At 38.3% G+C, this 13,866-nt stretch overlaps 1 protein-coding gene across 1 annotated transcript in view; it reads right to left on the bottom strand.

Annotated features, from left to right (window-relative positions):
- The window catches only part of FRMPD4 (FERM and PDZ domain containing 4), a 403,801-nt gene that overhangs the window by 67,913 nt on the left and 322,022 nt on the right, over nucleotides 1-13,866 (bottom strand). The window contains exon 4 of the mRNA XM_077815620.1: nucleotides 12,725-12,827. Coding sequence (XP_077671746.1) covers nucleotides 12,725-12,827 — 103 coding nt within the window. The remainder of the gene's footprint in view (nucleotides 1-12,724; nucleotides 12,828-13,866) is intronic.

Raw genomic sequence — 13,866 nt, 5'->3', positions numbered from 1 at the left:
CTGTCTGGAAAAACTTGACTGTCCATCAAAGTTGACTGTCCAGAGGACAAAGAAAGTTGATGTGTGGGATACTTTGTGAAGACTCCCAGAGCACGAGTCCATTGAGGCTGCATCTACACTGCAAAGTAATAAGGCTTGAACCCTGGGTCCCAGCTTGACTTGGGCTCAGACTCTCCACCCATGGATCCTGAGACCCTGGGCTAGTGCACTTTGTGTGTAGACAGAAAGTGGGGTCAGCTTGAACCTGAGTTCCAATCCTGGGCTTACATTGCAGAGTACACATACCCAGAGTCACATGATTCCAGAAGGTGGGTTTTTAAGAAAACAATGAATATTGTAAGACATGATAGAACTGCGAGAGTTGGCAACACTTTTTTTTTTACACCTTTCCTGATTGGTGCATCTGTCCATCAGCTTACAGCAGCTTTAGCAAACTGATTTGGGAGACAGAAGAAGGTGGCCTGGAAAGGGAGCTTACTCCCTGCTGCCACTCAATAATTATATCAACAGCCATTGGTTCTTTCTTGCTGCTGAAAACCAAATGGAAGAGTGCTGTTGGGCAACACATAGTAGCACCACTGTTGAGTTGATTAGGTATATTGATGGGAAATGGATCTGCAATGGTCAGAATGGCTGGCCGTTGGGATGATGCTTTATCATAATATTATGCATCTCTTAGGATCAATATGAATAAACATCTCTTTAAAAACGTGTTACATTTTTATTTGATCCCTGTGCGTTCTATAAACCACCAGGGTATATGTACTGCTGTTATGAATAATTTGTGAGGAATTTCACATAAGGTCTGATCCAAATTCCATTGAAATCAATTAAATGAGTTCCACTCACTTCAGTTGGATCAGGCCCATTTTGCTGGAGAACTATTATACTATACTAAATAAACTCAGGGTTGGTGCACAAGCCATGTTTGCTCTCTTTTACGGTCCCTTTATAAATATGTTTGTCAAACATTTCCTTTTACAATCCCTTGGGGAAGGGAGCATTTATTGTTAGACAGCAAAGGATTGCTACTTATGAACAATGGATGCATACCAAAGTTATGCTGATAAAACCTTTATATGGCATGCCACACAATCATGTTCCCATCTCTCTCTATGTATCTTTATACACACACACACACCGGATTTATGATACAGTATTTGTTCTATAGAAAAAGGTCTTGAAAATTATATTAGCATACTGTAAACATGTCTAATATACTGAATATGATCTAGATACTTAAACATGAGAATATGTTGCCTCTTTTCTCCCAGAAAAATAATGCTGAAAAGGAGCTTGCCTATCTTTCCTCCATTTGCTGGTTTCAATATACGGCTTATTTCCTTCTTTGATTCTGTGCTAATTATGTGAATTACTGCTGACCTCAGCAAGTCTGCTGGACAGTCACTCAAATGAAAATGTCAAGCGATCATGGTTGCTTTGGTACATTCATAAATAGTTTCAATAATCCTATGACTTAATAAAGCTACTAATTTATTTGTCTGAATATTTAATTCAAAGGCTTTTGATACAAGCTGAAATTTCAGAGAAAGAGCATGAGAGGAATGGGCGGGGGGAGAGAGACAGACTATTTTTAGTCTAAAAGGCCAACTTTAAAAATACACAACATTGTCAAAAACATAGTGAAAAAAGCAGAAAAGGGCACAGATTTGTTCATAAGCTAAAGAATTCAGGAGTATCTGGAGAGCAAAACAGATTGAACAAGTGGTTTTAATATTTTAAGCTGTCTTCTAAAACTAAGAGTTGTTGTTATCCTCTTTAAAGTTTTGGGCAGAGAATATTGTTCTTTGTTAGCTAGGATATCTATGGAAAAATAATTTTTTTAAACTGTGAGACTTAGACATATTGTAATGATGTGCAAGGGAAAAAAACATTGAAGAGAAACAGAATGGATGAAGTGAAAATTTCACTACAGAGATTCGCAAAAAGAAAAGAGACTAACCAATTTATTTGAGCATAACCTTTCATGAGCTATAGCTCACTTCATCCGATGAAGTGAGCTGTAGATCACGAAAGCTTATGCTCAAATAAATTGGTTAGTCTCTAAGGTGCCACAAGTACTCCTTTTCTTTTTGCGAATACAGACTAACACGGCTGTTACTCCGAAACTACAGAGATTTAGCCTCATGGCTCCTATTTCTGTAAGTAAAGTATAAAAACACAAGAATGTTCAGCCAATGGTACCATTCCCCTCCCCCAGAAAAAGAGATGTCCTTTTTGTACACTGAGGTCTGACTGGAAGACCTGCTGAAAATTTGAAAGAATAGTGGCTGTCATACTGTGGTAACATCTTGCAGTAGGAGGTGACAAGACCTTTGTCTCTCTTGAGTTCTTTATTGTTTGACCTGTAATCAGTACAAACTTGGATTTCACTGAGCCTTCTGGTTTAATTAAACTGAATTACCGGAACTAAGAATGAAATCAATGGACTAAAATGATTATTTGTTATAGAGAAGGTAAAATCGTTCAGAGCCTCCAGCCTGTGGAAAGAAGTACAAGAACTAACAAAACAGTTTACATTTCATCACATGCTGTTACTTGCTACACACTGTACAGCAAATCTGCCTGTAGGGAGGAGATGTCAGTTTTTATTGCAGTTTGAGTTCACCTCTGGAGGTTTGATTTTTGAAATTCTTATTTCATATAAGGTATAATATGGAGACAAAGTAAAATACTGAATCCCTGAGGGAGACATTCTGTATGAAATAAAATCCTACTAAACGTTGGATTTTGGTCCTCTCTACCTCAAATGTCTAGCAGATCCCATGGTGAGTGCCTTTAGAAGGTTTCAACAAAACTTTTCTCTTACAAGGAGTCTATCTTTGACCATTTGTATTTGCTATTCCTTTTCCCTTTCTATTATTTGCCTTAACTGGGAATTCATCCTTTTTGGCCACTGAAATTCAATTATGGTCCAAATTTTTAAAAGGTAATTAGGCATCTAACTCTTATTCAAATCAAATACCTAAATACCTTTAAAAATCTGTCTTTATATGCTTAACCCTTTTGGCAGTTCTCTGGGTTCTGGCTGGCTGGTTAATTGGTAGAACTTGTCAGAAAATTTTGGCCAAAAAAGGTTCATTGAAAAGCAGGAAAATATTTTTACAACAATTTCTGGACCAGCTCTAAGAATTGGCCTGAGAAGTCCTTAATTTTGATTATAAAGCAAAAAATTCATAAGCATGAGCAAAAAGTACTCATGCAGTACCTGAGGCATATGTGAAAGTTTGGGTTGTACACACAGGCAGGTGAGCAGCAAGTCCTTGACTTGTATGCACATATTATGCATTTGTACAATTAAGAAAGGTATGTGAAAAATGTGTGCACTTTTGGAAATGTGGCCCTTAAAGATATACCATCGACATGAAAACTAGTTCATTTTTAAAAAGGAAACAAAAATAGTTTCAGAAACTACACTTGCTTAAATCCACCCGTGTCTGTCATTAACTTGCCAGTGTGTCCTGATGGAGAGATCAGACATTCTACCATCTTCTGATGCTTTGTTGTAACTTGCCCTCTTACATGTACATGTTGAGGGGTCCCCAAAGCATGATTAACTACCATGTAGATTATATTATCAAAGCACAACAAGGAAAGAGAAAGACAATAAAAATCAAACTTTCACACATTGATTCTAAAGCATCTTAATCTTAGTTTTTTGCATTTTATTATTTTTACATATTCCCAGTAAGATTATATTGTGTCTAAATTTCAGGTAAGTGGTAAGTCAGCTTCCATCAGACCGGAAAGATAAAAGCCATCCTTGTTGGTTCTATCCAAAATAGTCATTTTGCACAATTTCTTTGCTCTTAGCACAGCCATTTCACATCTTCTTGTCCTAACTATAGTGTTCACTAACCATATAGCAATTTGTTACTGAATAGCTGACGTAAAATTTGTCAGCGATAATTCTTCTTTCCAAAGGGTAACATGGCATGATGATGTAACCTGAGGCATAATACTTCATTTGGATCACACATCAAACCCAGGAATTTTGAAAAGGTCAGAGTTAGTTTCTGACAATTTGCTGGTTTTACAAAATATCCAGCCTGATAAATTTGAATGAGAACTTATAAAAATAAAGGAATAAAGGGACTAGGATCTGAACATTTTGATTATTGCGTTTCACTTTGTTCACTGCTTGTGCCAAAATCTTTATAGGGTAGGTCAGCTTACTGCTCTTTAAAGGTAGGTGTGAATGTGCATGCATTCCTTTTCAGACATAACTGCTTTAAAAAAAGGTTTCAGAGTAGCAACTGTGTTAGTCTGTATCCGCAAAAAGAACAGGAGTACTTGTGGCACCTTAGAGACTAACAAATTTGTTAGAGCATAAGGGCCCCAACTAAAACCTCTCCAACGCATCATCAAGGATCTACAACCTATCCTGAAGGACGACCCATCACTCTCACAGATCTTGGGAGACAGGCCAGTCCTCGCTTACAGACAGCCCCCCAACCTGAAGCAAATACTCACCAGCAACCACACACCACACAACAAAAACAACTAACCCAGGACCCTATCCTTGCAACAAAGCCCGATGCCAACTCTGTCCACATATTTATTCAAGTGACACCATCATAGGACCTAATCACATTAGCCACGCCATCAGGGGCTCGTTCACCTACACATCTACCAATGTGATATATGTCATCATGTGCCAGCAATGCCCCTCTGCCATTTACATTGGCCAAAGAATAAATGGACACAAATCTGACATCAGGAATCATAACATTCAAAAACTGGTAGGAGAACACTTCAACCTCTCTGGCCACTTAGTAAAAGATTTAAGGGTGGCAATTTTGCAACAGAGAAGCTTCAAAAACAGACTCCAGCGAGAAACTGCTGAGCTTGAATTAATATGCAAACTAGATATCATTCACTTGGGTTTGAATTGAGACTGGGAGTGGCTGGGTCATTACACATATTGAATCTATCTCCTTAAGTTAAGTATCCTCACACCACCTTGTCAACTGTCTAAATGGGCCATCTTGATTATCACTACAAAAGTTTTTTTCTCCTGCTGATAATAGCTCATCTTAACTGATTAGCCTCTCACAGTTTGTATGGTAACTTCCAACTTATCTGTATGTGTGTATATATGTTCCACTCTATGCATCTGATGAAGTGGGCTGTAGCCCACGAAAGCTTATGCTCTAATACATTTGTTAGTCTCTAAGGTGCCACAGGTACTCCTGCTTTAAAAAAAGAACTTCCATGGCTGGCCTTAGTTTTTAATAATGACAAATAATACTTTAGATTATTTCCCCATCTTTAGCTCTTAAGGAACTTTAACAAGGTGGGTAACCATTTTTAAACCCTTTTTATAGATGACTGACTGAGGCTAACGTGATCAAGAGGCTTATGTGATGTCTCTAATCTCACAGAGCCAGTCAGGAATTGAATCTCAGAGTCCTGACTCCCAGTTCTATTCTCAGTCAACTTGACTCAAGGCGCCCATTATGTAAAAAAAACTTTGTCCCTTTGAAGTCAATGGCAAAACACCCACTGACTTCAATGGGTTTCACTCCTTCTGTTTGTGAATTCTCTAACACGTTCAATACTAAAACTCAAAGGCTCAGAATAACGATGGCTCACATCAAACACCGAAACAAAACATGTAGTACCTGGTGTTATTGGATTTATCGACTGAGCTGTAAGTATAATACCCTCACGAAGACACACACATATATATATAGCACGCTGGTACGTACAAACGCTAGGCTTGAGTAATAATCCACAAGCGCTGGTTTACTGAGACACTGACTTAACATACATGTGCTCTACTGGGAAAAGTAGATTTCAAACGTCTTGGCTGATATATAATATCTTGGAGAAATATATGGTAGTACTTGACTATATTTGATTTTATTTATTTTGCTATGTTGTTGTTGAAGACAGAATCTCTTTTTACCTACCACGATAGAGCGACATCCATATCCATCAAGCGAGTACATGCAGTCCACCATGTGAAACTCCACAGCAGTGAGCATGTTCAGCGATGGTGGATAGATGGATAAAGAAGATGCATTCTGTATTTAAATCCCATGGTAGCGATTAAAATGCAATATGCAACTTCTTTAATTGTAAAATTAGAGCGAGAAAGAAATTGTAAAATTACAGGGAAAGAACCTTCCAGATCTTTATGCTGCAGGATATGCTAACTTGCCAAGGCAATGGTTACTTCAGAAGTCGCTTTCAGTCATTTCTCTTAAATATGAAATATGGTTGACATCACATAATGGATTGAACTACCCTCAGTTGTTCCAATTTGCAAATAGTCTTTTCGTGGAATACTGCAAAAACTGAAATACTGTTATTACAGCAGTAAATTAGTCGCAGAGAGACCCCATCTTTTTTCTAACGTGAAAATAATACGTTTTCCTCTAATAAAACATCCAAATACCAAGAAAAATAACCCCAGGAAAATACAACTGAAACTCAAAACAAATAATGATCTATGAGTGAGTTTTGCAATAGAAAAAAAACAGACTATTTATGGAAAGAACTGGAGGCCTACTTTAATAAAAGGAGAGAATTTTTACAGTGCTATTAAAGAGAAGGGTGCTGTTATCAAATTCTTTAATAGCCAAACTTTATTTTTATTCAGCAGAGGTGGAGTTTGTTATATTGGGTAAAAATGTTTGTGGGTCACTGTGACATTTTGGGTTCACCCAGGCTAGTAAGGTGTCAAGGTCTGCCTAGTAATTCTGCATGTCTTGTGGCTGTGTAGCTTTGGTTCAGAGCTCTGATCCCAACTGCTTGCGAACAGTTGACAAGACTCACACTGGCTTTGCACAACCAGGTTACCCCATGCAGGCTAACCTTGAAACCCTTCCAGCCCTGAATTAGCCCCCAAATTGTCCTACTGTAGGGACCAGTCCTCCTCACAAGACCCTCACAGAAAAAGTATTAGGGTCTCTGCCTCTCCAACCTGTCAGCTTACTAGAAGCACACACTTTCCAGAATTTACCCAGCACTGATGATTTATAATGAAAGCAAACCAAGTTTATTAAAGAGCATGGATTAAACGATACCAAGTAAAAGAATAAAGGTAGAGACAGCCCTAGACACTCAACAACAGACTTAAAAGTGGCCATTCTTCAACAAAAAAACCTTCAGAAATAGACTTCAATGAGAAACTGCAGAACTGGAATTAATTTGCAAACTTGACACCATCAAATTAGGCCTGAAGAAAAACTGGGAGTGGCTGGGTCACTTCAAAAAGCAATTTTCCCTCTGTTGATACTCACACCTTCTTGTCAACTGCTGGGAATGGGCCACATGCACCCTGATAGAATTGGCCTCATTAACACTGACCCCCCCACTTGGTAAGGCAACTGCCATCTTTTCATGTGCTGTATATTTATACCTGCCTACTGTATTTTTCACACCATGCATCTGAAGAAGTGGGTTACAGCCCACGAAAGCTTATGCCCAAATAAATTTGTTAGTCTCTAAGGTGCCACAAGACTCCTTCTTGTTTAAGCAAATAAAAGTGAAAACACACATCTAAATGTTTAAAACTTCATCCTGCAGGATACCATCTTTCTTCAAGATTTTTTTTTTCTCATCCACAGTCTTCTTTCCAGCTTTTACTGGCCAAAGTGGCCAGGGCCCACCACAGAGAATAAATTGCTTGGTTTCTGTCTCTTTAAGGTGAAGGATCAAGATGGAGTCTCTCTCTGTCCCTTATATTCCCAAAGGAATTGTATTTCTCCTAAAAGTCAGGACAGCCACCTGGCGACTCAGCCGCTTGTTTCTGTCTGGGATGCACGAGACATGCTAATTCTCTCTCTCTGGAGTTCAGTTTCACTATAAACCCAGCTAGTTTAGCTTGATGGCTTTGTTTACTGCTAATATGTAATTGAGGTTAAAGACTCATTGCTTTGTCTAGGGCAAACCTGTTTATCACCTTTACCTATGTTAGGCTGTCTGGTCTTAAACATGTCCTAGTAACATTACAAAGAGCAAGTTTATATCTGTACACATAATGTTGTTACATATATTTCACAATGGAATTGTTGTTACATATATTCCACTGTGTTATCAGTTTTCAAATGATACCTCAGAAGGCATATTTTGAACAAATATTATTGCAGGAGTATGTAGGTTGTGAGTACAGGGGTGCCTTGGGTCACAGCCATTGTAAACGTCATTAAAACATATTGCTAAGTAAAACTACTTAAATTTGCCAATCTGAGAATGAGTATATGTGTATATAAAATATATGTACATACATATAAAATACACATACTTCCTAAATATTAACATTTTCAAAATACTTACATTACATACACACACACACATAACTTACATACATACACATTACATTAGAAGACAAACGACTTATTAAAAAATATTTACCTAACCATGATAAAACTGACTTGGCTTTATTGACTTGTTTACCTGTGCCGATGCAAGTTTTAAATTAATTAATAAAAATAAGAAATGTTGCTGAGAAATGTAATACTACAGAAGCTCCAAGGGCTTCAAGCATTTAGTCAGCAATTAATTTCTATACCATATAACATGTTTAGGTTGGCATAGTTCATCTCCTTCAAACACACAGAAATCTGCATTGATATGAAAGCTATCCCCCAGTATGGGAGAAAGCTAATTATTCTGTGATTGAATGTAAGAGTCAAAGCATTTGTATCAGCTGTATAATAAAAACCAAGATCAGCAGCTGCTGCTACAATGTTGCACAGTCTGTTCTTTAAATAGATCTTATCTATTTGGTATTCAGTTTGCCTACTCCTTGCCTAGATATTAATGATACACTTACAAATGAACCTGTTTTCAAGTCAAGTCATCTCCTTTCCCCAATTTTCCCTACTTTGCTCCTGAAGAGACCTCTTTTAAAATGCAACCACCGGTTATTCATAAAAACGTGACCTGCCTTTTTTAGGAAATATTATAAACATGACTGCTGCGTATCTTCCTTGAAATAGCTCAACAGAGTAGAATACAGCCCAAAAGCCATTGAACGTTGCCAGAAATAATGAGAGCTTACATGCACTACCAATATCTCCGTAACTGTGGGAGACCTGGACTTTAATTAAATGTTACTAGTAAAGCAGGAGTCAAGGAAAATGAGATGGATGAGAATAAACTACAGACACAGTTCATTATTATATAATGTATATCCTTGTTAATTTCTAGACCTCACAGCCTAGCAATAGTATTCCTCAATTTACAGACTATTTAAACACAAATAAACAAAAAAATCCTTTACTGTGTCTCTGATGAGAAATCTCTTTACCCAGATGTTGCTTCATCACAGAGTTAGGCAGTTTATGGGAAGGTTAACATCTTTACAACAGGCCTGTTTTAATGTAACCAGTTCTAAAATGACCCCCAAGTCATGTAATAAAATATTAACATTTCATGAACAGATGAAGTGATGCAACAGTGCAAGCTTTCATAGTACTAAGTGTATCTCCTCCATCATTTACTAAAGCTGGTGCACTGTATATCACAATAATTTTCTACTCATTTTTCACCACATAGATAGGAAAAATTAATGAGCAGCTTTGGCACTAATAGCACCCACTTCAAAGGAAAGCAACTGAAGTGGTACCCCCTGGCAATTTTGAGGAAACAAATGCCGCAAATTTAGTGATTGGGAAAGTGGTCTTTTCTAAGGGCAGAATGGGAAAAGACAGCTGTATAATTTCTTCACAATTCAGACACCACTTTTTGGTGTGGATTCTGAAGTACAAATATTTTCTTCCGTTGAATTTAAAGTTACATTTAATCAATGTCCCCATTTTGATGTTCCCCTCAATAGCAATACTGTTCTTACAAAGAAATTTCCCCATTACATTTACTTGAATTTGATTAGTATGCAATTAGAAATTAAACAGAATCAAAACTCTGATATAATATTCAAGACTTGGCACAACTCCTCTAATTTTTATATACTTTTGTTTGAAACATTGAGTTTCAATGCCCATATTTCAGTTTAAAACACTTCATCGTTGCGTTAAAACACTTTTAAAGCTTTATTCTATATTTGGCACAAGACGACTATATTTTCAAATGAGACTGATTTTTTCTTCCATTTTCTACAACTATAAAAGCAAATCCTTTCTTGATTTTGCAGTAAGCTTCCTGGCAGGACTGGATAGAAGCAACTTCCACATAGCTAATGCTAAGCAGTTCTTATACCTGATCTGCAGTATACAATGAGGTCATGCATTCACCCCCACCCATTCCCTCACCCCCGCAATATTATGCAGTTATATCTTTTTTATATATATCCTTCTCTGGGAAGAGAGCTTACCCATCACTGACTGCAGACATATGACTACCAGTCAGAAAGCAAGATTTCAAAATTTCTTCTGTCTGCGCTTCAAACTGAGACAAAGCATCGCTTTCAAAGATATGAATGTGTCCGACCCAAGAATGACCTTGGGTTAGATACGGTATGGAAGGGATGCACTACTGTACTGGCGCAGTGAACGGCTTCTGCCATGATGTGGTGACTGCATGCCTTGTCTAATCATTCCAGATGTCCCCGATGAAATGATGATAAGCTCTTTAAGTGGAATGATGTACATACTGCTAATACAGCCCTTTGTGAAATTCATCAAAGAAAAGACAACTTCTGACAAAGTCCCAGAGGCAGGTACATGTAGAGAGCAGTGATACAATTCAACTACAAGGAAAGCACCATGAAAAGATAGAATTCAACAACACTAAAAGGATTATTTACAGTAGCATTTCCAAGACACTACCTACGGAGTCAATATGATCAGAGAGTACTACTTTCATATTCAACATGGATCAGCTTCTCAACTCCCCTTCACAGAGGGACCTCCCTCATATTTAGATCCAATTTGCCTCAATCCTAATTAGGCAGTCTATTTTTCCTATTACTGTAAATTACTGACACCGGGGAGGGAGATGGGGCTGTATCCCACTGTTGATAATGGGACGTATGCGTTATACATCCCAAACAATCAGGAAAAGAATATAGACTACAACATGATAGTTTTATGTAGCATAAAGGCATTCCAAAGAAGTTTCAATGACCAGTTAAATACTATCTATCTGTTTCATGCTGCCACCCATCATTGTAATATCTGAGTGCTTCCACATAAAATCAATAGCAATAGCAACTGACCCCGTAAAGACTTTAACTCTTTTTGTGGTAAATCTCTGCTTTATGAATTTTGTTTTTATTTGTTGGTTGAGTTGTTTGTTACAGTGTTTCATTTTCTTTTATTTTTCAGGGATGTGGTGTCACTGTTGTGGGTATCTTTCTTGCTATTGTAGAAAATATTTTTTGAAAAGGAAGGTATGCAGCATTTCCAAAAGATGGTAAGACTTTTGAGTCACCCAGTCTCCTACAGAAGTTTTATTCCACAAGCAGATCCCCTTGACTGAGAAAACTTTGCCCCCAACTCTCATGCGCTTCATCCTATGTATTGTGATCTGATTCATCCCAGAGAATCACAGCTGTTGTAGAAGTTCATAAATTGAAATTCAGAATTGACTCTTTTAGAAAAGTGTCAGGGCAATTTACTTTCAACATTGGTGGTTGCCAGATTTGGAGAGAAGGACCCTCCATTTAACCTATCAGGGAAAAAATGTGTACGATCAGATCCTGAAATTCCCTAACACCAGCTAGCCCAAGGAGAAAGCGTACTAGCCCAAGTGAAAAAAATACATACAACACACTGCCCTCTAAGAGTCATGCCTTTGAAGTTTAAAACAACTGTGTACTATATTTATTGCTAATCAATTTTCTATTTAATAAACTTGTTAAAACATACTCTAACTTACTCCACCTCCTGAGTTTTGTTATACTTTCTTTTATCTCTATGGCTTCACTCCACTTTTTCCCCCCATTATACATCATGTTGTATCTTTGTGTGTTGTTCCCTCTTTTCCTTTTCTCTTCCTCCACCCCATAATAAACGTCATCTTTCTTTTCCTACTGTGTCTTCTGTTTGCTAACTTCTTTCCCTCCCTCTCCCTTGTACTTTTTATAATTTATCCCCTTTATTCCTCACACTCGCCCACCCAACACACACCTACTTGCACAAATTCACATGCTGTCCACTCAAGCATGCACTACCCAAAAGCCTCCCCCCAACACACACATATATATGCACCTATCCACTCACAGGCTCACCTCTTCCTGCCTTCCCCAACCCCGAAGGTAACAGAGCCCCATATCCTAGGCTACTCTCTTCCCTCTTTAGTCCCACTCCACTACTGTCATGAAAAAGCAGTATAAAGCAGCAACCGCCTGGCCCACTCTGCTCTAAGGATTGTCCCCACAACCCACCCCTCAGGGAAGAAGTCAAAAATGCCAGATTCTTTGTACCCTGTCCCAGTCAACTCGCCACCCTGTTCCAACATTTTCTTTACCCAAGCAACCAGAGGAGCGGTTTCTTCGAGCCCTGCATATGATACAACCGTTAATCATCAAGGTTACCTGTCCTTCAACCAACAACTCTTTTGGAGGTGCTTTAGTATATTTTTTCACATTTATTCACACTCCCGCAGTATTTATGTAAGGAAATTTCCCGTCAGTAATATGCAATTCCACCAACATTTGTTATAAGCTCAGTAACATTATTTTCCACTTTCTCTGCTCTGAGAAGGCAAGAATGCCACATTATCAAGTGACTGTTCTGGCAGTAAGCCACTGGGCTCATGGTTTATTTGGTAGGACGAAGGCATCAACTACCTGACAAGGTCGATGACTCTCTCCCTTGGAGCAGTGCTGACTGGCTCATCATTAATCATTATGATCTGATCTCCTGGTATAAGTTTTCCTTCAGAGGGGCCGCCTGGAGACAAATGAGAAATAAGGACAGGTTAGTAGACCATTATAAACACATAGACAGTCTGCTCTACTGGCAGATATTAGATACGGTTCAGCTTGGAGGTCTAAAGCACTTTGCTGATAATATATCCTCACCAGAAAGCTAACAATCTAAATGTACATATCACAGTACCTGATAAGTGCCTAAATATAAAATTATATTCAGATACTTAAATAAGCAGGACCGGATTTTCCCTGACAAGTCAAAGGGAGCTGCAGGTGATCAGCACCACTGAAAATCAGGCCACTTTTATTTAGGTATGAAATTACAAGAAGACTCTAATGTTAGGCACTCAGATATGAAAGCTTCAGCCAAGAGCTTTGGTTTCCAACTCTACTGAAATGTAAGGTTAAGATTGCTTGGTGGTACATCGTCCCCTTGCAGAAGGCTGAGATGAGCAAAACTCAAACTTCTGACCACCACGAAATTTCTTTTTGTTCTCTAATAGTGTTAGATGCAATCCTGTGGGTGAGTATAAATTGGTTGTCAAAGGAGGTGAAGAGCCTATACATTTTCAGCAACTGTGGGGTTGGCAGAGCAAAGGTTTGTGTGTTACTAGGGCATATTGTGGCACTGCTGGAAGAGGGTAGGGTTACAGTTGCATGGGCAACCTTAATGGCACATTTCCTGGTTTTCAGAAGATTGAGTTTTGCTCAACTCAACAAGGAGATGACATGTCACCAAGCAATCTTAACTTTGTATTAACATAATTATTTGCCACCGAATTTCCTAGGTCGTTGACCAGGAAAATATATGCTCCTGTTAGGAATTAATAGTCCGAAGAAGCAAGGAGGACATCATCATCTGCTATAAATGAATTTGAGTGCTGTGTGTAATACAGGAGTGGTGGTCTAAGGCAGTGGTTCTCAACCTGGGGTGCAAGGCGGAGGTCTTCCAGTGGGTACATCACCTCATCTAGATATTTGCCTAGTTTTACAACAGGCTACATCAAAAGCACTAGCAAAGTCAGTACAAACTAAAATTTCATACAGACAGCCACTTG

The sequence above is a fragment of the Eretmochelys imbricata genome, chromosome 1 (assembly GCF_965152235.1).
Source record: "Eretmochelys imbricata isolate rEreImb1 chromosome 1, rEreImb1.hap1, whole genome shotgun sequence".
Taxonomy (NCBI): domain Eukaryota; kingdom Metazoa; phylum Chordata; order Testudines; family Cheloniidae; genus Eretmochelys; species Eretmochelys imbricata.
Note: the sequence above shows the minus strand (reverse complement) of the source record. Positions and strands in the feature narration are given on the sequence as shown.